The 27,618-nt window shown below is 38.5% G+C and overlaps 3 protein-coding genes across 5 annotated transcripts; 1 reads left to right on the top strand and 2 right to left on the bottom strand.

The window, feature by feature from the left end:
• Positions 1–1,214: 1,214 nt before the first annotated feature.
• On the top strand, positions 1,215–1,742 carry PIERCE2 (piercer of microtubule wall 2). The gene is given in 3 exon segments (XM_009470162.2): positions 1,215–1,520; positions 1,522–1,598; positions 1,601–1,742. Coding segments are annotated over 3 exon segments (345 nt in total). The 5' UTR covers positions 1,215–1,392; the 3' UTR covers positions 1,741–1,742.
• A 326-nt stretch (positions 1,743–2,068) lies between these two features.
• On the bottom strand, positions 2,069–12,595 carry DNAAF4 (dynein axonemal assembly factor 4). Of its 3 annotated transcripts, XM_087744611.1 has the most exons (10): positions 12,526–12,595; positions 10,871–10,918; positions 9,221–9,368; positions 8,685–8,818; positions 7,416–7,656; positions 6,517–6,662; positions 5,738–5,847; positions 4,878–5,031; positions 3,772–3,877; positions 2,071–3,195 (listed from the first exon to the last, which is right to left on the bottom strand). In XM_087744611.1, exons 3-10 carry the CDS (start codon positions 9,246–9,248, stop codon positions 3,086–3,088), a joined length of 1,029 nt encoding a protein of 342 aa, XP_087600737.1. In that variant the 5' UTR covers positions 9,249–9,368; positions 10,871–10,918; positions 12,526–12,595; the 3' UTR covers positions 2,071–3,085. The 3 variants fall into 3 exon arrangements, with proteins under 3 accessions (XP_087600736.1, XP_087600738.1, XP_087600737.1); XM_087744610.1 differs by lacking the exons at positions 10,871–10,918; positions 12,526–12,595 and adding an exon at positions 9,955–10,094 and having other exon boundaries at positions 2,069–3,195; XM_087744612.1 differs by lacking the exons at positions 10,871–10,918; positions 12,526–12,595 and adding an exon at positions 9,955–10,036 and having other exon boundaries at positions 2,070–3,195; positions 9,221–9,256.
• Positions 12,596–13,995: 1,400 nt separating this feature from the next.
• On the bottom strand, positions 13,996–27,432 carry PYGO1 (pygopus family PHD finger 1). Its single transcript, XM_087744613.1, has 3 exons — positions 27,301–27,432; positions 22,774–22,859; positions 13,996–21,032 (listed from the first exon to the last, which is right to left on the bottom strand). Exons 1-3 carry the CDS (start codon positions 27,347–27,349, stop codon positions 19,911–19,913), a joined length of 1,257 nt encoding a protein of 418 aa, XP_087600739.1. The 5' UTR covers positions 27,350–27,432; the 3' UTR covers positions 13,996–19,910.
• Between the last annotated feature and the right edge of the window lie 186 nt (positions 27,433–27,618).

The following is a 27,618-nucleotide window of genomic DNA, read 5'->3' as shown; positions in this document are numbered from 1 at the left end:
GGAGGGAGCTGCGGGCGGAGGAGGCGCGGGGCGGCTCGGAAGGGGCGAGGGCGGCAGGGCGGACCCGCGGGCCGGCCGGTGACGGGGTTGGCCCCTGGGGGAGGGAGCGTTTTTCAGATGCGATCACAGGATAACCGGGCAAAGGGACAAGCAGCTCGGAAGGGACGCACTCCGTTACACACGAATAATGCTCGTACTCAGGGAAAGAAACAACCAAACAAAAACTAAACCAAGAACAAACAAAAAAGCCCCACCAAAGAACACCCTACCCCCCCAAACAAACAAACAAAAAAGTGCAGTATATAGACTAGAAATATTTGATCCTTCTCCTCTTGGGCAGGTGGAAAAACGCCGATGACTGTGAATAAGCTCATTTGTAAAGTTTCCCAACAGCACGGGCTTGGAATCAGACGCCTGCGGCCGTGCTGGTCCCGGAGAAGCTGTCCTTTCCCGAGAGCCGCTCGCGATGGCATAGGGCAGCTCCTGCACCCACCACGCGCCTAGACCACATCTCATCAACGGGCACAGAACAGAGTAGATCCTGAAGCCCAGAGATTTAGGCCCCAACAGTGCTCTAATACTGGTGCAAAAAATAAACGGGAGACAACAACAGGCCTCATTAATAAACCAAGTAAAGGAAAAGTCAGAATTTCTTACTTGAGTTTTATCTAAGCTAGCAACTTAAATGTTTTCCTCTTCTCTTACATGCTTGAGAAACAAAGAAAAAAAGATTTCATTGCACCTCTGAAGAACAGCAGGTTTGGAATGGCTTGCTCAGCACAGCTAAGGGAGGTACTTTACTCAGTGCAGTTTTACCACATGCTCATCAACACAGCATTAGAGCACTTTCCATGAACGTACTTAGAAGTATCTGTCATACGTTAATTCGCTCCCTACAGAGAAAAAAAAAAAAATGCATGCATGTGAACATGAGCAAGGAAGTACAGTCGTTTGGAGGTTTGTTTAGGGCTCTATTTTAGCATACATATTTCTATATATTAGAAAAAGAAAAGTCAAAACAAAAACAAACCATCCACAAATCCTCACTATATTCTTACTCTCATTCATATTTTTATTATCCATACTAATAATTTCTGCCACACATATTAAGGTATTTCCTGTGCTCACGGTCATCGCTAATACAGAAATTGATGCAAATTCCCATTTTTACTATACTTCATAGTCAACATGAGTCCATTTATCACTGCCCACGGTTTACTAAATAAGGTCAAAAGTCAGCAGTGTAAGTTCCTCACTCTCCACCATGCATGTATTTCAATACACATCTTGAGCAACATTTGCTCTGACCACAAACATTTACAAATTTTGAAATGCTTTGCCCTGTTACTTGAAAGACTGAATTAAAATCCGTCTCCTTAGTAGGCAAAGAAGATGATTTCTGCCAAGAAACTGCCATCAAGTCCAAACACTGAGCAAAACCAATCATCTCCTCATCTGCCTCTCTGCACAAATCCTGGCAATCCGGTGTTTTCCTGTATGCTGTACCCCAAAACACTCATGTTCTTTCACAAAGCCTCAGGTTCTACTGTTTAAAACAACTTCAAGTGAATATGGTGTCCTACCACCTATCTCACAGATGGTACCTGCACTTATCATCCAGTGGATCAAACCTTTTCAAAACACTTACCCACTTGTGGGTCATTTCGAGATAGTTATTTAAACACTGCCATTGACAGAAGTAGGGTATATGACTACCCCAATTTACAGCATACTCTGTAAAAACACATCTCCATCTTTTCGTCATAGACTTACACTAGACACTTAACTTTAAGAAAACAAATCTGACTTACTTCAGTCATTCTGGGAATAACTGTCAATATCTGATTTATTTTGGTTTTGCTGGGTTGAATAAGACGTATCAAAAAGGATGTAGCCCATTTGATGATACACTTCTCTCAATCAGACCTAAACCCATAAAAATAAAACTTTTAAAACTAGTATCATAAATGTGGAACTCTAACTTTATAGAAAGACTTCAGTGCAAGAGACATTGAGCTGAAGTTTTATTTGTTTTAATTAAAGTATTTTCTGGTTTTAAAACTTAAAAGTCAGTCTCCACATTCCTACATCTCAAGACACTAGTACCAACATAACACATATGACTTTGATACGGTGTACACACCATTAGCTCAGGTATTGAAGTCAGAAGTTTAACATCCATTTCCTCCCAATACAATCAGATGAAACAGGCAGGTATTGTTCATGCCACCAAGCACATTTGCTTCCCTAACCTTTAAAGAGGGTGCTGTTTCCATTTCATAGGAGTAGAACAAGGTGCCTGTCTACATGAAACATAGCCTTGAGTAGCTATAACAAATCACTACAATACAAATAGCCTATACAGATGTATAGAGATTGTTGCAATAGGCTTACCACTACACTACAATACCACGCTACAGGTTTATAATTTTTCCAATTACCTTGTTTGTTCAGCCCAAACAAATGTTTCAAAATAGTCTGAAAATATTCAATGTATGTTACGTAACGTTAAAACGAATGTTCTACATGACATAAAATCTACCTCTATGCATCCAGGTGGAGGTTTTCCAAATTGGATGCCTGAATTAGAGTATCCGAATTCACTGTCTTAGTTTCAGATGTGCCAAACACTATTAACAGTAAGAAACGAGGAAAGCATATAACCATAACCATATAACACATAACTGTTTCAGCTTTGGTGGAGAACAGAAAGATAAGAAGTTAAAAGGTGTTGACTACATGGAGGTACTGAAGTTGTCTGGAAACCCATTGTCTAGATTCAGTAGGTATTTCCAGACAAATACTTCATTTAGTGATGAGTAACTTTAAATTAAGTACTGAAAGCATGTTTTAATATTTGTCCCACCAATATTTCACAGAAAGCAAAAATTACAACTTTGTATCAAAATGATATAAAATATACCTCATCATATTTGTTATAATACTATACTTTCCAAAAATAGTAATTCATATATCCAATCTTTTACCAATTCTGTAGGTGTTCTGAGTGAAACAGAAAAATGTCTAGTTAACAACATATTGATGAGAACTAAGGATCCCTCTCAAAAAGTTCCTTTTTTTTTTGTTAAGAATCTTGTGTTGTTCCTTGAATTAGGTGTCGAATCTTCTCAGCATCTTTTTCTATAGTTTTATTTTTAGGATCAATCTTGAGAGCTGCTTCGTAATCCTGGAGACCTAATATAGATACATTAATAAGAATGTCAATCAATAATGCAAGGGCATCCTCTATAGCAACTAACTGGAAATAACTGCTCCCTAGTCATACACATAAAGTATTGATCTTGAGTTTTGCTATTGAGCAAGATGGAATCAGAATGACATTAGGTTTAACTTTTGTCAGTAAATGAATTTATATTTTGTTTATATTATTTTACAAAACATTTTAGTGGAAACACTCTACTACATAAATGTTATCGGGTATTGAAACATGAAAACAGAGCCTCTTCACACATATATACATACTTTTATATACATATATATGCACGCGTGCATGAGGGGAACGTTCAAAAGTGTTCTGCAGAAGACAGAAAAATTGAATGAGACAGTAAATTAAATTAGCCAGTAAATTAAAAAAAAAAAAAAAAGAATGTGGTATAAAGGTTCATAATAAAGAGAGAAATAGATTGTATAGGCCTCCTTTAATGTCCCTCCTGAAAAAATAAAGGTGTGAGCAGTCTCACTGAGCTAAACAGAATCACTTGCATGTCATTATAAACCCACGTGCTTGTTTTCACAAAATCAAGGTCTCACCTTCAGTATATAACTCCAGATGACAAAATGCTGTTCCACGTCTCACATATGCTTTTACTCGAGCATTCTCATTATCAGGAACAGGTGGTGTTAGCAGTTCTAGTGCCTTTACAAATTAAAACAAACACAATATTTAGAGGTAGATTTTCCATAATTTTGGGTTTTTTTCTCATTTACACACACTCTTCTCACCTGATTACTATTATTATACAGTAACAAAATAACTATTCAAATAGAAATAGAAAATAACTATTCAAATATAACTATATGGCTTGTGAATTTCGTCATTAAGATTTGTATCTGTCACCCCACAATTTGCTAAATGCAGTTTCATTGCCACGGCTAAAAACTGACAAATACTGTGTTAAATGTTTATTACAGTCAAATAAAGTATTCTATTTTCATACATGATATTACATACCATTCTACACACACAAAAAAAAAGCAGCCCTAAAAAAGCACGTGTTGTAGCAGTAGTTACTAGAAAAAACAAGTTTCAAGCCTCAAATACTTATTAGTTCAAAAAAATAGTATTTTTGGGACAACTTTCTCCAAATTATTCAAGTGTCATTTGAGATCACTCCTCTTGCATTGCACATATAATGGCTACTAAAACATTGAGGTGATACAGCCCTAATGTCTGGTTTGTTGGGGATTTTTTAAGGTATCCTCCTCATCACCACCACATTGTTTTTTCTTCCCACCAAATGAAGAACACCACAACATAATACCAAAGGTATCTGTGTATATTTTCTTTATTTTATGCTCAGAGTTGTCTTTTTTTTCAAGTGTATATATTGCTAAAATATTTTACCTGTAAAGAAACACCTACTGAGTAAACATGTGGCCATTTGGCCCAAATGTGTGGAAGCATGGTTTGGGTTTTTTTGTTGTTGTTGTTTTGTTTTGTTTTAAATTTCTGAAAGGTCATTAATCAATCACTATCAAATTTTAATATATCACCATGGCTTCATTATACCAATTTTGAATTGAAAAATTTCGAATTGCACTAATAAGTATTTACAGATATGCTTGAAACAGAGGCATCACAGTAATAAATCACAATCGTGTATAGGATGACAGTTTGAGAACCTATATATTTATACCTTAGAGGAATCTTCAATAGCTTTATGTATATTTCTCAGTTTAAGGTGGCAAGCAGCACGATTCAGATACAGTAGGGGAAGCTTATTGTTTAGCCGCACTGCGAGGTTATATGCATTTACAGCTGCAAGATAGTTTCCTGTTGCAAACATTTTGCTAAGTATAAAACAAAAAGTGAAACATGCACTTTAAACAAGGTGATACATCACAAAGTAAATACCTACTTATTGTTAACAATTAATTTCCAAAAATTTGAAGTTTTAGCAGCTTTTCCTTGGAAATGGCCATTTACAGCCTTTCCTGAGAACAACATAGCTGAAGTTCAGTCAAACTTGATGCCGACAATATAGCGTATAGACGTATAACTTAACAAAAATAGTCACTGCTTAAAAGCAATGAAGAACAGTAAGAGGTGGACATACCTATGCAGACACAGGACTAATTTTGAAAGCTGTGGATCTGATTATGATTGCCTAATCAAACCTTTCTGTATAAACACAGCTATATAAACATACCGACATTTTTATCAAATTCCTAAAGTTTGTTTTAGGCAGATGTTTAACCTCTCAATAAAAAGTACAAATGAAAGGAAATGCACCTAGGTATAATATTGCACTGACTTAACTGTCCTCATAGAAGAATATGCATTATGTGTTCACAATGATTTTGTTCACCATGAGCTTCAGCAATTGCACCTCATGACTTTATCAGATTCAAACCCCATAAGCTGTCAATAAATTCTCCACTACATAGATGTTCACCATCTGTGTCTAGGATAAATAGGAAATGTCAAAACTAAGCAATAGACACTATATAACCAATATTTCATTTTAAATACATCTTCAAATGGAATCTAACTTACTTTCCTTTGTCCTTCAACCAATCTGGATTCTTCTCCTCTTCTTTTAAATCTTCCAGCTCAGACAAATCAGCACTTACTGTTCTTCGAGCTTCTGCTTGTTTACGTAGCCACTGTAAATATATAACATGCAAGTATTATTTCTGAAGGAAAATTCAAATCCAAAAAAGGATTTTGCTTTCACCTATTCACTCACTCCTATCAAAAGAATTCTATTTGGCATATATTTTGGACAGAGAGAAATATTTAATAATGTCAGATATGAAACACTTCCAAGTTTCCCAAATATTTTATTACTATGTGAGAAGTAAGGTTATTGCATCACTAATACATTTTTGTTTGCTTGTTTGTTTTGGAACTTCCAAAATTACTCTTGTGTTCATTCAATAGAGCTCAAAAGAGCTAACTATGAGCTTCTTTTTAAGAAGGCAGAACTTAAAGATTCTTAAATATAAGAGTAAAGACATTTCAAATTTTGTACTTCAAGGAATTCAATTAATATTGCTGCCCCCCCCCCTTTTTTTCCCCTCCCAAAAGAAGGAACGTGCTATTTATTAATCTGCACAATCACATGCTTGGTGACAATAATTTTTATATAAAAGTGTGTGTTTCTTTAAATCTTAATTTAAATAAGACTGCCTTCCTTGGAAGATAAGAATATTGCCCAGGTAACATTCCTTGACACAGGTAACATTTTTGTCAACTTACTGAATAAACAGTAAATAATTCACCACCTTGGAAGACAGTAGAAGCATCATACTAAAACAGAGAGCAATCCTTACCTCCTCCTCTTCTGCGATGCGAGATTCTCGCAGAGCTGTAGGAAAAACTCGTGATGTAAAGTTGATTTGAATTGTAGCAGTAGATCGAGGAGCTGGTAGCTGTTCTTCCTTTAAATTTTCTGAAAACATACTATAGGAACCATGACCTATGAAGAGAATTGGAGTACTGGAAATGAAAGATGAAGCAAGAGATTTTTCTGGTTTTCTACCAAAGTCCAAAGTACACCTAATTTAGAAATTCTGCACATTACAACTAAACCTCTAATAGCTTGAGAAAGGTTTAGACTTGTTCTTTTGAAAGGAAGGTTCAAAAAATGTTTGTTCTTGCTGTATCGTGCCATCTATTTACTGGCTACATTATCTGTCACAAGTGAACTTAAACTCCTCTTACACCACCGTCTACCTCTGTCACTTATATGATTCTCTGACAGGGCAACTACAAGAGCTAAAACTAACCTTACCAAAACAAACAAACAAAACAAAAATGAAGTCTTTTCTGTTGTTTTAGTTCCCTGAATTGGCTCTCTGTGGGGCCAAGACACAGGATAGAGAGAATAAAAGGAGATTGCCTATTTCTATGAAAACCATCAGTTAGATGACTTAGGGTAACATGAACTCCACCCTCAGAAAGTCTGCATTACACTGTCAGAAAGGCTTTCTGTTTTACTTTTCTAAAGCTTAGAATAAAACCTGCCCTTTTATTTCCAAAGACTTAAACAAGAGCTAAGAACTCACGTGCTCAGCAAATTGCCTGAAAATAAAGACACTAAAATAACTGCAAACTAAAAGAATTAGTTCAGTATCGTGGAGACAAAGATAAATGATGAATTAGAAACCATCTAGGAATAAAGTTATACCCACACTTTAAATAATGATAAAATACACTCCAATAATACAACCTTTAGTAGGTTTGAGGCTGGTCTTAGAAGTTCCTTCATTAGGAATCCTAGTTTTGTTCATTTTTTCCTTTTTTTTCTCCTTTAATTGCTCTACTTCTTGATGTAGTTCCTCTTCTTTTTCTACCCTCTTTTGTTTCTCAGCATCTTTTTGCTGTTTTTTCCATAACTCCAACTCCTTAGTGACCTTCTGCCGCTCCTTTTCTTTCAGATCTTCAATTCTTTTTCTTTCTGCTTCTTCTAGCTGTTTGAACGATAAGCCTATGAGATATGTAACATCTGATAATAGGAGGATGACTAAGTAAAAGTTACCATTATTTTGCCAGTTTCATATCCCAAGCATAGCATCATCATCAATGTGATTTACAAGCAGAGTTATGAAAGATGCTTAAAAATGATTGGGAGAGTAAAGATTTCTGATTAGCTTTTAAAAGTCATATCTTTTAACTATTTTACCACTACTAACGTATGACCCAGAAACATTCAGAAATAAGATTTACTTGTAAACAATGAAAATCCTAGCCATATTCCAATTCAGATCTCTGGAATATACAGAAATGTAAAATATATGGCTCCATTTTAATACACTGTTTCTTATTTCTCATCTTCTCTCTGAGATTATTACATAGGCAAAAAAGGTACAATGTCGCTACTAAGAAAGTCACCAACTGCAGTTCGTTTTGGTCCAAATTGCATATGCAATCTTCAAATTTAATTGTACCCTTTAAAAAAATCCTTTTAAACACAAATGAAATGACCAGACTTTTTATATATATAAACATTTTGAAGAAAAGAACTTATCTTAAAAGACACGTAAGACACAGAACAACAGATACATACACACAAAAGGCAATGAACAGCGAGTCTGATATAAAATGTAACAATTAAGAAATAAGATTTTTTTTAAATCAGTATTTTTGACAGTGCTAAATGACTAAACACTTGCAAAAATATAATCTTTTGTGGTCTTTGCATCAGTGCCACGTTACTGTAGTCTCCTTTCAACTGGCAAAAATCTGAGTTCCTCACCAAAAATCTTCATTAGTGGAATGGCAACTAATGGAAAATGGCAACTTCTAAGCATTTTTTCTGTACCATTTTCATATTTTGTGATAGATACGCTTTAAGTACAAAGAAGTAACATGGTTCTCCGCCACTGTAATAAAAATGAGTACTTTTCATAGTTTTTAAGGTACATTTAACCAAGCAGCTGCCAGATTAGTTGGCAATTGCTTACATGTATGTGTCTTGTAGAGTTCCTTGTAAGCTTACCTTCATCGTGGCCTCCAACGCATATTTTTTGTGTTCCTGTTTTGTAACTTTTTTTGCTTCTGTCTCCTCTTTTGCCTTTTCATGGGCTTTTAGAACAGCATTCTTTCTTAGATATTGCAGTTTCTCTTTGTTAGCTTAAAAAACAAATAAAAACTATTTCAGTAATTTAGGCCTTAAGTTCTACTGTTATGTACCATATTCATAAAAACAGGATTCCTTTTGCTACTTTGTCTGGGAAAACGCAACATGGTTCAAATTCCACAAAGCAGTCTCTACCAAGCTCATCTCTAAAAAAGCAAAACTAAGATTTGCTTACACGCAAAACGTAAGTTTTACGAGAAACGTTTTGTTTTGTGCACACCACAGCCAGTAGATGTTCTTTGTCCGTTTTCATATACTTTCTATTTTTAACAATGAACAACGAGGTTTAACTTAGCAGATATCCAGCAGCAGCAGTTTGACATTGCATATTATAGTTTGTAAAGTTTTGGCACAGTTTCTTACATGCAATCTGCTTTTCACAGTCCAGAACTTACCATTTACTAGAGTTAGGGAATCCCACATGGCCACTTCTTTTTTATACAAAGTGAAGAAAATTATTCCATTTCCAATCTTTGCTGTGCTATTTGTGTCATCAATAGGAGCATATAAAATCGCTTCAAATAAAAAGGGAGGGACGCTTACCTATAAAAATATAATTTATTTGTACTAATACTTACAATTTTTAATTAAATCTCACATATTCAAAATACTCAGTACAAGCATACAGTAAAACTCAAGAAACACATGCTATTGACAAAACTAATTTGCTTAGTATCCAGTATGGAGGTTATATATTTTATTAGACCAGATAAGAGAGATTGAAAAAGTTGGTTCTTCAGCACTGCAACAGAAGCTATTGACCTCAAATTTAGAATTATTACTCATAATTTAAGCAAATGTGTATAATTCAGGCCATTTATGAGAGAAAAGGCAGCTGGCATCTATTGAGCAGCAAGAGCATTAGTACAGAGAAGAACAAACAGCGGTAAAGCCATTATCTCTAGTGGGACAGGTATTTAACACCGTAAAAAGGGAGACTATAGATTAAATATTATAAAAGATTATAAACTCGACAGCGCTGCCATGGTGTAAAAAGCACACGCTTAGTAACAGAGCTATGAAGTAACGCCAAGCCACAGGCCCACGGGCGCCACACATCTCAAGGCGGCGATACTGCACGACAGAAGGCCCGTGAGACGAGCGAGGGCGCGATGCGCGGCCGCCCCACCTTCAAGTACTGGTCAGTGCAGAAGATGTTGGCGGGGGTGACCCGAACGCCGCGCACCGGCAGCGAGAGGTAGACGGCGGAGCCGCTCTGCCGCCAGCTGTACTCCCGCAGCCACACCGGCATGGCTGCGCCTGTTGCTACGGGCGCTCCGCCGCCGTTGCTAGGGGCAGGAGAACTTCCGGTGCTCTCCCAGAGCACTTCCGGGCCCTCCGCACTGCCCCGGAAGGCGCTGGCGGGCCCCACCCCCGGCCTTGGCCAATGGCGCCCCGCGCCGGGCGCGGCGCACGCTGGGAGTTGCGGTCCCCCGAGGCGGCGGGGCCCTAGGGGGGACCGCAGGCCGGGGCCGGGGCCCCCGGAGCGGAGTCCCTGGGACCCCACGCTTCCCCTTCCCCGCTGCTACCGAGGAACACAGCGAACACAGCGACAGCAGCGCGACCCGCAAGGCGCCGGGCGCCAGGTGGGCGGGAGAGCGGCGGCCTGGCGGTGCCGCGGGCGCCCCGGAACGGGAGCCACCCCGGAACGGGAGCCACGCTGCTGGGGAGCGCCCCGCCGCGGCCAGGCGCCTGCTGAGGACGGCGGCGCAGGGCAGCCGCGCTCCCGCCGAGCCCGCCGCCGGCCCTGCCCGGTGCGGAGCCCAGCGCGCACCCGGGGCTCCCCAGCCAGCCGCGCCGCCCGAGATGGGCGAGAAAGGCGGGGTGCGGGCCCCCAGGGCGCGGCGGAGCGGTGCGGGCCAGCCCAGCCAGCGCCCTGCTCTTGCCTGCCAGTCCCGTCCGCGGTTTAGAACAACAAGAACTGTTCCGGGGGCTCAAAGTAACGGTGCGGGAAGTTAAGCAAACGTATAGGGCTTTGGGCTTTCTAAAACTTGGCGAGGTTAGTTGACAGAAACCCTACGGCAGGTCCTGGCCCGCTGACTTACCGAGATACAGCGAGCGTAAGGCACTGTTCTGGTTTTCCTCACTCACACCTAAGCAGAGTAGGAAGGAAAGCAGCCCTTATTATCCAAACGTATTTCCATAAAGAGACAAACTGCTATTACTTGGAGAATTTCTGGTAAAAACTATTAAAAGCTGAGGACTGATTTAGGAAAACACTGAAACTTCCAGATGTCCTCTAAAAATAATTAGGTCATGCTGGCAGCTCCATGCTATTGCCTCGCAGTATTGTCTATTCTGCTGTCTTTGCCAAAAACTCGGGAGGTAATTTGCACGTTGTTGCTCAACCTGCCTCAAACAAACAGCAACACCATATCTGCCAAAACAAAGTCTAGTATATAGAAAGCAACTGCTGCTGGGGAATACAGGTTGAAAGGCAAGCCAAACAGATTTGGATAAACACTGAGGTATGTTTAAGTTCCTCAAAAGTATACAATTACTTAGAACTATCTGGAAAAAATCCAGAACCAAAAAGTCTAGTTTTCCCCCTTTTCTTTCTTTTAAAATATGACCAAGAAATTTGACTTTAACATAGCACACATTAGCTAAGATTGATGTATATCACTGAAGATTTAATTTTTATGTTCAATTATCTAAATTCCAAAGCAATGTTCAATGGTAGTGGGTACTATTGGGGGGGGGGGGGGGAGGGGAGAGAGAGAGAGAGAGAGAGTGTGTGTGTACATATATATATATATATAAAAACAGTAGGTAACACAGAGGTTTAAAACTTTTTCAGAGCAAGAAATCCATTGTAACTGATATGATTTCTGCGTTATTCTCCACCCTTACTCGCCCACATCAGTATCATCTGGATGAATGCTTGCATGGACTGGAACCTGAGAACTGAATTAAATTCCTCATTCCAAGAGCATTCAAAAGTACAGGAGGAAAGAGATTTAACTGAAAGTCAAAATGCTCTAGGTCTTTGGCACGTGATTATTATTTTTTTTTTTTCTAAATCTTCCATGATACGTATTTTCAGACTTACGGTAGATCTGCACCATGGCATAAAGAGCCTTGCTGTCATGCAGACGATGACTTCTGTGGTTAATAGTTCTGAACCTAGACTTAAACCATGACGTCTCCATAAACAGACTGCTATCAGTCTGAGAAACTGTAAAAGAAAATAAATAAATAAAAGCTGAGGAAAGATTCTCGCTGTGAGAACAAAACTCCTCCTGTTTGTTTGTTTGTTTTTTTGTTTTAAACCTGTCGTGTGTTACCTTTATTTAATCTCTCTCAGTTGTCTGTATTGCAAGATAAACTTCAGGCAAGTGCAGACAAGGATGAAACAAGGAAGTTCTAAATATCCCTTCTGTGCCGTTCAGTTTTTTATAGACCTTTCTCCACTCTAAGAGATGTTCTTTTTTCCTAGAAAGACTCTTAGCTTGCTTACATTTCTTTTACATAGCTTTATCTTCTTTGCTGACCTCCAAAGCTTTCCCAGTTCTGCTCTATTGAAAATGGAGAGGCTAAAACTGCACACAGTAGTCAAAATCCTATTTGCCTGCTTCCTAGAGGAAGTAATGGAAGAGTTGGGGGTTAGAGGGGATAGCGTTTTGTTTTAAATCAGGGTGTTCCAATAGCAGCATTGGCTAGAATCATTATAATGTAATAGTAATTCAAAATCTCCTACCACTCCAGAATGCAGCTGTAGTCATCCAGAATGCATCCTTCAGTTTTGGAGAGTTCATTCACGAACAATAAAAGTCTTAGATTTGTTGAGTGCTGGTCTTCTGCCTTGGTCATTCAGGTGTCATTTTTAGTTTAATCACAGAGAATATACTGAAATGAAGCAGCTTATTATTTATTCTTGCCAGAAAGAACATACTAGGTATAACTATGTCCTGTCTTGTAAAGTGTATGGTTACCTGTATTTGGTGTTCTCAAGTTACACAAAATAGCTCCAATACATTAACAAAAACGCCTATTTACTTAAAAGCTAGATCTCCAATGCAAAGCTATGTATTTAACTCAAAGACACAGTAAATGTCACAAACACATTTCTAAGTCAAAGTAGCAGATCTAGCTGCTAAAAGACACAAAAGGGACTGAGCAAGCTCTTGGATCAACCTTAGCAGTCTTGTATTGATGTGTATCTGCAGAAACACCACCTGTATCATACACATTCCACATTGCTAGCTTACTTGGACAAATGACTGAGCTCTCACTGTGACAGTTTTGCAAAATAAACCAAAAGAGAGGTCCATTCAGGATCTTTCTTCTGTTTGCACTAACTTATCAGTCGAAAGTGCAAGAAACTTTGTAGTGAAAGGAGATAAAATTTTCCCTGGAAAACTTTATTCTTAAATTCCCATCTTCTGTGCTATGAAGGATGGAGATTTATATTCCAGTCAAATCTAGTAATATTACTAACACTCTAGACCTTCCAGCTGCCAATACATACATACATCTCTTCTAGGGGTTATTTTACTTCTAATGGCTTCAGAGGCTTTAATATATGGTAAAAAGAATCCTTGAAATAGTTTACATGTTCTTATCTTTAATCTAATAAATGACCTTTTTTTCTCCCATATTTTCTAAATTCTCTTTCATTTCTCTCATCCCTCCATATTTTTTTAAGAAGAGCAGGAACATTTTATGAGATGCAATTTATTCCAACAAACTGTTTTGCATGTGTGGCTTGGGACCACCCATATCAGTTGCTTTTAAAGATTATTGGTAAGGTACTGATTTGGTGCGCGTTAGTTCTAGCATTTCAACAAACAGGAAGAACTTAGTAATAATTTTATAAATTAGAATAAATAATTCTTTGCATAAACTCTTCCCAAGTGCTGAAAGCTTAAAGAAAAAAAAAAGAAAAAAATCTACTCAGCCAACTGCTGCCTGAGCCTTCCCTCCCATCCTGTAAAAGAGAAATGGGGCTTATGGTGCAAGACCTCTTCTAATCTGCTTTGAAGTTACTTCAGATTAATGCCTTTACAAAACAGTGGACCTCTCCAAGAGAGGCAGGAGCTGTCTTTTGTGATCAATACGACCTCATACTGTTTCTTACAGGATTATGCCTAATCTGCGTTCTCCCAGGTAAAACATTAGAAGAGTTCATCTAGGCATTACATCATCTTCATAAAATCAACAGGCAACCTCCCCGCAAAAATTATCTTTATTTTAAAAGAAACTGAAACCAGACAACAGAAAGCAACAAAGTTACATACAGTGCTGGACAAAATCTACCATATACATTTTCCAAGAATGCTTGAATCAGATTCTGATATATGTTCTTCTAAAAGGTAAAATATCACATCATTATTAACAAAAAAATTAAATGTCAACAATCTTAATCAGCTTCTATTTTGCACCGTTTGGATGGCAGTAGATTGGTAACTTGCCTTTTTCAACTCATCTTTAACACTGAAAGGAGAACGTGGACAAAAAAAATTCCAAGTCAGAAGGCCCTAAAGAACAGTGTCTGCTCTAAAGGCCATATACAAAAGCTTGGAGGAGAGAATGTCTTTTAAGTAAAAATCCCTCAACAACTCCATATTATTTCACATTTCAGAAAAAAACTATCAAGAAAGGCAAAAAAAAGAAATATATTAAAAGCTTGCCATCCTTAAGTTATATGGAAGTTCAGATTTAGACCATCCTTTAGAAGATGAGATGAGTGTCTAGGAATAGACACAACATCTCTCATGACTCCAATCCCAAACTGTCTCCAATACAGCAATTCCTGAATTACAGTGCACAAACATCCAAGTAGAAAGGTGGGATTGGATCAAAAATTACTTTGAGACAGACAGCTTATTTGAACATGAAAAGGAAAATTAATCATGTATGGCAAACAATACAAAAATAGGTTATTCCCTATGATGTCGGGATAAGCCATTTCTCAACCAGGAAACTAAAGGCAACATTGAATACTTTAAGCCATAGGCAGCACCTCTAAAGGGGCTGAACACCATTCAGAATTAATTACCTCAGAACTGATGGCACACAACACTAGGGCACCAAAGGGACCCTTTATTTCCATATAAAGCATAAGCCAACAAGAAATCAGAGGAGTTCCATACAAAGAAGTGAATGTGCATAACTCAAGGTGTAGTGTAGGATAGTTATATTGCCTTAAGAGTTCTGCTAAGTACACTTAATTTTCCAATTTTAAGGAAGAGTCTATTCTAATATAGAAAGCTTCAGACAAAACTTAGTAATTGCAGAATAACTTTAAAATACATCCAGTTCTACAACCTCCTGCATATATCTAATCACATCCAATAGATAAAAAAATTACATGTTTTGTAAACCCAGTAAAGAGTGTTAGAATAGAATTTTCACACCCGTGAGCTTATTACCAAATGTTCACCCATTTGTCAGTGGATAATATTAAGAAATTCATACCAACAGTTATGGCAACAAGATGACAATGCACATAAGTGCTGCGTGTTCTGAAAGGTAGTCAGTTTTAATTACCATGAATTGCTACCATCTATCATACCTCATTCTATGCAAGATACCGCGCCAGCTACCAATCCATAAACAATGTTTCACATACTTCATAGAGTAGCTTAAAACACATCGTGATATGAAATAATTTGTATTACATAGTAATTTAATCCCTGGCCACAGGGTTAATGTTGGACAAAGTCTGGAAACTTTTTTCCAATTTGAATTACATACATTAACTTTGCCACACACCACAGCACTAATGCATGTATTACTTCAGACATGCTCTAATTTAAAATCGAAACAAAAAAGTTGCTGCAAAAATACATGTCACCAATGTGGAACACATTCAAGATTGTATAAAAAGTACTGAACTGATATCCCAAAACAGGTATATTTAAGCAGTACATAAGGAAAGATTAGTTTTAATATGAAACAGTCATTTCAGTCACATACAACATGATAAGAAGCATGACTTCCTTTTTTAAAAATGTTACACCAATGCTTTTACTGCCAGGCAATGTTTATTTATAAAATGAAAGGGATATATTTAATGCAGATGTGCTATCGTATTAAGTTGGAATAAAGACAAGTGTTAAAAAGGTGCTACACTTGAACACCATTGATTTTGTAAAAATCTCAAACCGTAAAAAGCATTTAACTTGCAAATATAATAGGCCCTGAACTGCAAACACTTCGAAACGTTCTTGACTGTGTGCATGCAGTTCCACTGACTTCGTTAATTCTCACATGCTTGAAGTTAAGCCTGAAAAATGTGATTACAAAACTGGTTCTTAGATGAAAAACTTCAGAGATCACAAAGTATATTCTTCTTTGAGCAGCCCCCAAAATTATATTTTTGTTTTAAACAGAGCAAACTTTATTACTTTTCTGTAGTCTCTTTCATCTGAAGATCTCAAGTAATAACTAGGCCTCTAAACAGCCTTGGGAAGTAAGCATTAGTCCGATCTTCTGAAAGAAGAGATTGAGGCACAAACAGTTAAACTGCTTGTCTCAAGTTGTAGAAGGGATCAGTAAAACAGCCAGAAACAGGATTTTTGATATCTACCCTCTAGCCTATATGCAGCACTGTCACTTACCCTGACACCAATAAAACAAGTATTTTAAAGAGCAAATTACTTATTTTTCTCATTTAAAACTGGTCTGTGGCAAAACAACTAAGTATTAAGGACAGTTCAATCAATTTATAGGTATTTCTTTCAGTCGGGGGTGGGGGGGAGGAAAAAAAAGAAGAAAAGAAAAAAGAAAAAAAAAAAAAAAGAACATTTTGGGCAATATAGGCTGCGTTTCTCACCATGACAAGGAGCTATTTAAAAAAGACGCAGACATTTCCCACAAAATGTTAAGGTTTGTAAGATTTACAAAATCTTTGCAATATTTTTTGGTGTGCAGCACCAGTACACTCTAAATCACTACTAATGAAAGAAGCACATGATAGTTCAATACAAATTGTTTCATGTAGAGTATTACAAAAAAACTCACCTATTCTAATCAGCCCTCCCTCCCACCCACCCTTCTATAACTAATATTTCTAATTCTAACCAGCTGACATTTTCCTAGTACCTTACTAACAAAACATGATTGTTGTTTTTCCTGTGCATACTTGAACTACTACTAGTCAATACATGCAGAGAAAAACAAAGTATAACCCTCTGTCTAGATAAAGAGTCCAGGTATGCCAAGAGCAGATCCGTAGGGCAAGCATATTGGCTGGATGACTTCTGGAGATCCTAATCAGTCATATCTCTATGATCAGTGTGATAACAAGTTTGGTTTTGTTGTTCATTTGTTTTTATTTGATATAATTGGCATTTGCTAATGCCTTGAATTTGTAGGTTAATAAATGCAGAAAATTTACTGGGTTACAAACCCAACATAATACCAGTTTAGAAAAACTGAAATAAATTGCTAGAGTAAGTTTCACAAATACACAATTTAAGGCCTTATAAAATGATACTCCAGTTGATTTTAAGTTTGTAAGAACACTATATTTAAATTCTAATGTCTTGCTAGCTAATTTAAAAAACACTTGCCTAACTTCATGTAAGGTTGAGGAAGAGATTAATACATGGCTATTTTAAATACAATGTCTACTCCAAAATGTTAAAACATTAATTGGACTTCTGAGAACAAATGCCCCAAACATCATCTCACAACAGGAATGGGGTGTGGGAGTGGGAAAGGTATTGTGAACAGTACGCTTGGGTAACAATATCATCACTGGAGCTTTTGTTGAATTGTCACAGAGCAAAATTTTTTATTTCATTGACATTGCTGCAAGTCTGAACCAGCTCCACTGACTTCACAGTCCAAATTGTTGCAGAGATTAAATTGATTCCCAGAGGAACAAATCTATCTAAACAAGGTTTGGTTTAATTTCTACTTTAGATACCAACAGCAAATTCTAGCAGTCAGTCAGTCATTAGGAAAACTACTGAAGAATAAATCTCTCTAACAGAGGTTATTGCTTGGTTGTTTTTTTGTTGCTTGTTTTTAAATATCAGACCTCTAACAAAACAAGATTAAGTTTAGTCTCTGTTCTAAAGAAAGCAAATAGCGATGAAAACAGAAGCCCTGGATCTGCCTTACACTTTCTTTGCATCTCCATACAGGAAATCCTCAAGATATGAATTGTGTCATTTACACTTGAGACATTATTTCCTTTTTCCTGATGAGAGGCAAGGCAAAAAAGGAGGGCAATACTGCACTTCGCTAAAAGAGTATATAAAACTTATTACTTTTAAAATAAAACAAGGACAGTTATGTAGATCTGCACAGTATCTGCCAGGAAAGTACCACAGTAGAGCCCATTTAAAATAAAACACAATGGTAAACTAGAAAACAGGCCTTACTTTTCACTCTTTAGCATAGCTTACCATAAAAACTACCTCTTTATATAGATGACTGTATTCTATGTAGACTCCTACATCACTCATCACCACAGACCTGAACATTTTGTCACATTAAGGAATGTGACTAGTACCTGTAATGCTTGGCATATGATTTAATTGCTGATTATTTAAGAACTAGAAGTTTCCAGCACAGTGGTGAGTATTGCAACTAGAGTCTGCTATTACAGTGCCACCTTTTATTAAGTTAAAACAACAGTTCTCTCTACAGAAACGCACATTTTTGGTTGCATATGCAACTTTATCACACTGCTAAGACTGAAGTCTTCAGAGCTAGATGTTGCCCCACATTGAAAAAAAAAAAAAGGGGGGGGTGGTGTATTTTTGAGATCAAGAATAAGATCAAATTATCCATATTAAAACAGAATTCTTAGCATCACACATGAGGCTCTAGTGCCATTCATGCTTGTCAGTAGGATATCAAGTTTAGCAAAGAAGCTGAACTTCTGATTACTCGCTCCTGATGTGAGCTAAATTCACCTGATGTGAAAACTGTATTTTTCTTCACCCTAGATTTCCCACCCCCTCACTGCAAGACTGGCTGAGGCAGTTGTGGGAGTTTAGTTTTAAGACTTTGCTGGCCAAATTATCTTGCAGTTCAGAGCCTGTGCTGAGCACACTCGATTGCCTTGCACCCTCCTTCATGCCAAGTGGACTATGTAAGCTCAGGACGACCGAGCAGGCTCTAGCTGAAAGCCCTAGAAGATGGGCAGGACTTTCCCCACACTAGTTCATTCACAATTCTCAGGCAGCATTGAGGTGGGAAACGAGAACCATCAATGAGAAAGGATGAGAGAGAGGTGCACGATTGAACAACCGTGACAGATGCAGAGACTGTATCCTAACGTATGTGCTTAAGATAAATGAATTAAGGTTACATATGCAACCCTAGTTTTGGTATCCTCTAGATTTAAAGCACCAGACTTCATAAACTTGATGTGTTCTTTTTCCAGTGTAATTATATTTTGTAACTATTTCCAAATACTGCAAGACCTAGCAAGAGTCCTCAGCAAATAAGTATTTGCTGAGAACTCAAAAGAGATCATTGCCTTTTCAGGGAAATATAAATGTGTAAGAGTTCACATGTTTCACTGTGTTACTAAGTATGAAGTCATTGATTTTTGAACAGTGCGTTAATGCCTTACTTCAAAAACAGGAAAAAGCACATATGAAATTCTCTGTATTTACCCTACAATAAAAACTATTAGTACTGCACATTCCTCCATGTCATCTCCACTATATTCAAAGAAAGGATAGCAAGAACATTAGTGATGGACATTCATCCCAAAAAAATAAAATGTAACGAGTACTTGCAAATGTAGTACCATTAAAACCGAGCACTAAATGCTAGTGTTAGTTAACACATTAACACTAGCAAATTAGGGGCTATTCATACAGGCACATCTTTGCCTTCAATAAAATTGTCAATGCACATCCTACTTCTGATCAGTTGTCAGTTATGTTTTATAGTTTAATCAGGAACAAAAAATATTCCATCCTGTAAAACATTTGCACACATAAAACTAAGAGTACAAAAGCTGAGATGGAAGTTTATGAATGAAAACAGATTAGGGAAAAAAAGAAGATGACAGCAATCAAACACAACTGATTGTCTGCAGAAAGTGAAGTACCCAATTCGTAACCAAATCTTCATAGCAAGTATTTCAACCTCTACCACCAATTCACATTGTTAGCCATCCGTATTCAATGCAGGTGGTCCTGCAGTCTCTCTTGTACGCATTAACTGGACATCTTTGTCAGCCATACAAGTATCACAACCCCATACTGCTGATGCTTCTGCTGTAAGAAGGCCATAAGCTGACTCAGTCATGCCTGTACAGATCCGATGAAACCATTTTTGACAAGAGGCTTCACACAGGATGGCATCCTGGTCATCGTTAACTTCATGTGTACAAATTCCACATGGATAGACGGGTTCAGAGGACGAGTGACCATGACGACTGGGATGAAGGGGTGTTTTGCTGCTCTTTTCAGAGTTGCATCCTTCAGCAGTACCTCGAGGCTGGCGGGACTTACTCTGAGTCCCATTTGAATGACCAGCATTAGTGTTATCAGCACTATTAGAATGGCTATTATCCTGATTTACCACATTGTTTCGAGTAACATTTTTTAGGTCACTGTTACCTTGACTCACAATGTCCTCTGTCCTGTGATGATGCTGATGAGCAGCAGTGCTCTGGCTGGATGCTTTGCTTGCACCTTGACTAAAGTCTTGCTTTTGTGCTGATGATTTTGTCTGGTTGTACGTGTTTGGTGGAGGAACAAAAGAATGGTTTGACTCTAGCTGAGAATTTGGGAAATTTGGATTGTTTCCAGGACCAAAGTTAGATGGCACATCAGGGTGAGGTATCTGACCAGAATGGCCAAAGTTCTCACCAGGATTTGGTCTGAAATGCTGACCAGGCATATTGACATTTTGATTTATCTGACCACTACTATAAGGTGGTTGAGTCCCAAAACCTGGGTTATCATGTGGACCGAAGCTGAAAGAGTGGGGTCGACTAAAACCCATTCCCACAGGGTTTTGAGGAAGGGGATGTGGTTGGTTTCTGAGGGAGTAAGAACCACCATATGGCGAGGACACTCTGGGCAGCATGTGAGGTGGCATTCTGAAAGTGTTATAGCCTCCAAAGCCAGGATAACCAGGATTACTAAAATATGGATTTCCTGAAGGAAGTGGTTTATAAGACACAGTATTATAGTTGTCATCAAATGGATTTGCAGCTACAAGGTGGTCAGAGCTTGGATTCGGCGGTGGAGCATATTCAGATGGAGGAGGAAATGATGATCCCTAAAAATATTTTAAATACAACATTTAAATTAGTTTTAGTATTTCCCTGCAAGACAGACTAACCACAAAGGTCCTGGATTAGCAGCACTACTGCTAAAAGAACTGTTCAGCTGTTGTGTAAATCTCACCCACTGTACCCTGGAGGCTGTCTGAAATTTCAGTACAGAGGCAAGAGAGAAGTTTGGGCTCCAGATAACACAGTGATTTATAGTAATCTCAATGTTTTAAAAGTTGTGCAGTTGCACAACCATGCTTCTGAAAATACTACTTGATGTGTGACTTCTATTTCTTAATCTTTTACATAACAAAAGCAATAATACAGAAAGCCATGTGTCACTTAAACACATACACAAAATATTTCCAGATGTTGAAGAGCAGATGTGAAGCATTTCCTTAGTTTCATTTTGGGTTCATTTTACTGAATATGCAACTCTTAAGACACCCCACTTCTGTGAGGATATACAAACCTAATGTTACTATAACCCTAAAAAAGGTATATAGAATATAGGAGTCTGCATATAGGAATTTTCTATATTCTGTGTACCAAACAGCATTCAGTGATTGTGGACAGTCTGCAAAGCATAGTCAGTAGGTATAAATACAAGGATTTCTGGTTACAGAGCATAATCAAGTGTTTAATGGAGCCCAGAGGCTGTTTAAATGTCATCAGAGTGGCTATACAATTGAATTTCATTCTAGACTAGCCTGTGGGGAACATCTAACTGGATCACCCTCACGCTAACTGTGCTCACAGAAAGCATTTCCTCCTAAATACTAATAAACTAAGACTGAACATTTTTTTTTCCAAAAGAAATTCTGCTGTACTGCAGATTTTTAACCTGGTAAGAAAAGAGAGGAAACTAATCTGTATGCCCTCTACAGTTATCACCATTCCAGAACACAAGGAAAGCTCCACAAAGAAAGAGGTCTGAAACCCTTAAATTAACTGAGTATTTCTCAGAGCAGGTTTCACCATGACTACTTTAAAACAAAACAAAAATTAAGAAAACAGATCCACATCTCAATGGAATCTGGACAGGCCTAACAGAAAGTGATTGTTTGACCTACATAAATAAAACTACTCTCACTGGGCAGTACCAAATTAACAGATACTCTCACTCAAAACTGAATGAACACACAAAGGAAAATTCTGTACTACAGATATCTAATTGCTTTAGATGTTTTGTATTCAGGCTTCCTCTTCTGGAAACAGAAACTGTATAGAAATGCCAAATTGCAGGGATTCATTGGAAAGGAGCCAAACCTGCCTCACAGCTTTTGCTTGAAAATCACTTGGGGAACATGCCAAGAGTTTGGTCAAAGCATTAACAAACTGTACTGATCCATTAGCCCACAAACCTACACATATAGGAACAAAAGCAAGAAGAAAAAGTAGTCTCATGGCAACTACTCATGCTGTATAGATTTCTACCAATGGCTACAAAGTCATTAAAAGAAAGTCTGTCTCAGAATCAAATCCATATGGTAAAATACAAATTCTCAGTCTCACTGCGCTCCTCTCTTTATAGGTCTTTGGCAGCCTACAGAGATTAAAATAACTTCAGTGAGAATAACTAGTATTATGAAGATTTCAACTTAACAGTTACACACAAAATATTTCAGTTGTACTGTGATTTGTGAGAATAGACTGATATTCTGAACAATGTGAGACAGTCATACCAGCAAACATCATCTGAGTGCACTATTTATTAAGAAATCAAAAGAAGCAAAGGGAATTTACCTGTGTATTTGCTTTGCGCTTTTTCTTATCAGGGCTTCCAAGTTGTACTCCTGGTCCTCCTAACCCATCCAATCCACTGTCACCACCTACAAAATTTCAATCAGTGCAATACGGCATTAGTTTTCTTACAGACTGTATTTTAAGTTCGCCTCTGTTGGTCATAGCAACAGGTATCTGTAACAAATACTGAACTTGCATTAATTCTGGTGCCTTACATTGCAAGTCCTTAAGGAGCAAACATCTGGAGGTAAAAGTTAGCATACCTCATATACAGCTATCTTACTCTATTACCGCTTTAATGTCCAATTCATGTTCATTACAGTTGGAATAAACATTTCCATTTATTTTATGTTTATCTGTCCCTTGGTTCTTAACATCCTCACTTTACCAGTTAGAAGTATTTCTTGTTTGCCTAATGCATAAAATTTTCAAAAGAACTGCTGAAAACCATGCCTAAGACTTACCTCCTATTTGACTTACACAGACATAGCATTTATCAAACTCACTGTACCAATATAAAACAGTACATTACAATATGCCATGAAGGAAAACAGCAAACAGTAGTAGATCCATGAATGAAAACCACTGAAAACCTGCCATATTGTTTAGTCAGATCTCCAGTTTATCAGATCTAAATTTTGCTAAATGCAAGACTTGATCAAACAAAAAGACACATGCCAAAAATGAGAGGGGCTCTAAGTGAACCTGCCCTACTCTGCAGAAACCTCATAGAATAATTGAGCGTGACTGCTCTGGCACAAAAAGAAGTAAAGAATGTTCATGTTATTGATCACTCCATCAGACTTGACTCTGAGCAATACAAAGATATCTGTACTTCACCTGGGATTCGTCTTCACCTTTCATAACAGTGGGACAAGCTCTCAAAGTTGTATAAATCATGGCTTTCATTTTTATAACTCTAGTTAGACCATAGACGAAAAAAAAAATTCTAGCACATTCCTTGTTATCCCAGTTGGTCTGCCTTCATGGGGCTCAAGTGGATTTGCCATCATATGTGAATGCAAAGAAATCCCTGAGCTGAAGTATGCAAATCACTTTCGGGTGATATGAGAGCAACACATGTTAAGATACTAACATCGTTACATTAAGAAACTACACGTTAACTCATTTTTTTTCCAGGCCCATTAAGATAATAGCTTAGTTGCTCTTTAAAAAAAAAAAAATATATATAGTAACAATATAGAAAAATAAGCAGTGGGCAATCCAACCTAAAAATTTTACTGTTATTCGTTTAAAACTCATATTCAGAATACAAGTCAAACTTTATCACGATGCAAGCACACAGCTGAACACACGGGTTTGTCTTTAGTATCAAAGGCAACCTGAAGATAACTATGAATTATCAATAGTATTATGCAAAGAAGCATAACGCATGACATTACACCACTCTACGTTAGACAAGTATTCCCAGCAGACAGCTAAACCAGCTTTAGGACTATTCAGTAAAGTAACACAAAATCTCTTCTCACAGGGAAGAAGTAGACTGACTGTATACAGACTGAAATATCCAACAGTTATTTCAAATACTCCTGATCAAAAGAGGCTTGACAAATTTTCACTCCTAGCACTTCTTTCCTCCCCCCCTTCTTTTTTGAGGTTTCAGGGAATTTACCAGTTCTACCTCAAGTAAGAATCCAGTTCTGCCTCTGCTTTAATAAGTTCACTTTGGCTGTCACTCTTGAAATTTAATTTCATTTTTCATTATACATAAGGAAGATACGTGAACATGCTAAATCAACACCCACCCAATTTTAAGTCTGAATTTCAAAGACTAGTCATGATCATGTTCTCAAAATAAACTCATGCTTAAGCATAGTATATCGTGGTATAACCTACCATCAGAGTAACTAGGGATTACTCTTTAAAAAAAAAAAAAAAAGAGTCCTTTTTGCCTTGATTTAGAATACAAAATCCTGCACATACTTAGTGTGCTATGAAGCACTGCCACTGCATTAACTGTAAATACTAAATAACCACAGCATAAAGTTTTAAATACAGAATGATGACAAATCTCCCTTAAATTCCAACTCTATAAATCATCTGCTGATGAACTATTTGCTCAAAACTGTCCCTGTACTTTCCATTAGCTTCTTCTCCAGCATTCCTATACATTCATCATAAATTCAGTGGGAGGTTGTACTGTGAACACCATTCCGCACAACTGCATAAAATATACTCCTGTTCATGGTTCTGTACTCTTAATACATGAATGACATTAACCACTGATAGTAAAATATAGCAAATATCCAGTTTTCTTTTAATAAATTCAACAACTAGCAGCAGAGATATTAGTAAATCTGTGATCAAGTAAAATACCAGGGATCATATGCAAGTGCTGTTTTACAGTAGCATAAGTTAAAACTTTATAAAATTATGTATAAAATCCCTCTCTAGGATATCATTCTTCAAAAACATAAGCATATGAATATTAGAATTCCAGTGACAAGTTCCACCCATTTCTACCTGAATTACTTACACGAGTGAAGCCATTCACATGCCTAGGTTTGCAGAACTAAATCCTACATCTGGAAAGGTACAAAGCTTTTGTATTTTCAGTTCTCACTGTGTGAGGCCAATGATTTAATTTAATCCTACAAAATTATATTTTCCCTGTGGATTTTATAATGATTTAATTTATACAGGAAAGAAAACAGAATGTTAGTCCTAGCATACCTCCAAAAAAAGTGAATAAGGGTCATTTTCATGCAGCCAAAATAAACTTTCCAGAAAGTCACTTTTGGTATCTACTGCACAGACTTTCATTAAAAGGTGTACCGAGCATTTTGGAACATTGCACTAAGGGTGCAAAAAATGATTTCATCATCTGAGACCAAAATACAATCCTTTTGACTGGGACATCATATATGTAATGGATCTAGAGATACAAATACATATCTGATAATTAGTCCCTTATTAAATAACGGATAAAATGTATTTCAGCCATTTACATTTGGGAAAAGGAGAAGAGAGAAGTCCCATATTCTTTTATACTTCATACCTACACAAGATAGTAATTTTCATTGTTAGTCAAGAAAACTGCAACGTGTAGTTTTGTTTACACATTAAGAGATTATGACGTTGCATGTAATTTATGCCATACTTAACATACTGCAAATATACTACGGCATATTTTCATACTCACTGACAAATCTCTGTCTAGGTTTTCACAGGATGGATGCCAGAGTCTTTTCAAACAGTGCTTTATCTCAGTAAGACCATTTTCCCAAGAAACATAAATGGCTGAATAAACTTTTCATTATAGACAGAAAACTACCAGATTTGGTGAGCCTATTCTGTGGCTCTGATACTGTAAACAGTTTTGATATTAAGTGGTAATCGCATGGAACTCGGTGGGTAACTCAGGCATGTGAAACTGTATGTGCTCAAATATCTGCAGATTCAGGGCTTGAGAGTGAAGGAGTCTAATGAATCCCAGCCTCCTTTGTAACACTGCTGCATATTTTCATTCTCTCGTTCTCAAGGTTGCAATCCAGCTGTTACTAGAACAGTTTCAGAAAAGCAAACTGTAAATCAATGACAATATGCATAGCAGAATCCACACCTTTCCCCACTTACCCAACCATAAAAAAAAGCTTAAAACATCAAGAACAATAGAATTCCAGGGGCAAAACAGGAGGTGAGGAAAAGAGAAGCAATAAATTGCAGATCTTATCATTTTGCCATTATTTTCACCCAACTCAGTCACCCTACTGTGTTTCATTATTTCATTCAGAAATTAATTTCTGTTTTGAAGGACTATAAGGGCACAACAACCGCTACGTAGACTGACGTGCTACTGCCATTAAAGTCAGTTGCACAGCCGAAGTCGGAAGAGAGACCCTATTTCTACCTTTCTCCTCACACGTTTCAGAGAAATGCATACTTCAAACCTCACTAGAGCCATATAGCAGTGCTAGAATAATAATAAAGAATAATCTTTCGATAAATTTTTCATTTCCCGAAAAGAGAAAAGCGAAACCCCAACTAGAACCAAGCACAAGAGCAAGACCGGGGTAGAAGAGCGAACACTCAAGTGTAATTTATGGGCTCTGCATCAACACTAACTCGGACATGTGGCACTGCCGACGTATTCCCTTGCACCAACAGTATGCACGCTGCATACTAATGCGCAGCACATCCAGAAAAACACAACAGACAGAACGGCGCACCGCACGCCTCCGCTCGCGGGTCACATCTGCGCGCAGAGCGAGCCCCGAGTTTTGCATTTCAAGGCCCGGAGGCTGCGGGAGCCCGCGGGGCCCGCCCGGGCCCCACCGTGCAAACTTAGCGCGGCTCCCGCGCCGCCCGGCCCCGCCGCCGCCGCCGCCAGCCGCAGGGAGGGACCGCGGCGGGGGCGCGGGCGGCCCGGCCCGGGCTGCGCGGCGGCCGGCTGGGAGCCCGGGGGGCGGCGGCGGTGGGGTCCGGGCGGTGCGCGCATCCCGCCGCTCTCCTCACGGGAGTTAGGCCTCAGCAGCGGCCACCCCCCCAGCCCGGCCCTCCCCGTACCTCGGGATCTCTTCAGCGCGATAGGGTCCTTCTCCTGTTCCGCTGACATTACAGACAGCAGCGCATGGCTCCCAGGGCGGCAGGAATCGGGGCTCTTTGATGCTGCTGCCGCCGGCGCCGCCGCCGGCCCGCACCCCGCCCCCTCCGCCCCCGCCTCCTCCGCCACCGCCCCCGCCCGCTGCTGCCGTAGCCGCCGCCGCCGCCCCAGCAGCGGAGCTGCCAGACTTTGCAAAGTTTGGGCGCGGGAGGGCTCTACGGCGGCCCGCGGCGGGGTCCGGGCGAGGCGGGCCCCGGCGAGCGGAGGGCCGCCGCCCGGGA

Source organism: Nipponia nippon, unplaced genomic scaffold (assembly GCF_047370975.1).
Source record: "Nipponia nippon isolate SJK-2023a ecotype South Korea unplaced genomic scaffold, ASM4737097v1 scaffold_9, whole genome shotgun sequence".
Classification (NCBI taxonomy): Eukaryota; Metazoa; Chordata; class Aves; order Pelecaniformes; family Threskiornithidae; genus Nipponia; species Nipponia nippon.
Note: the sequence above shows the minus strand (reverse complement) of the source record. Positions and strands in the feature narration are given on the sequence as shown.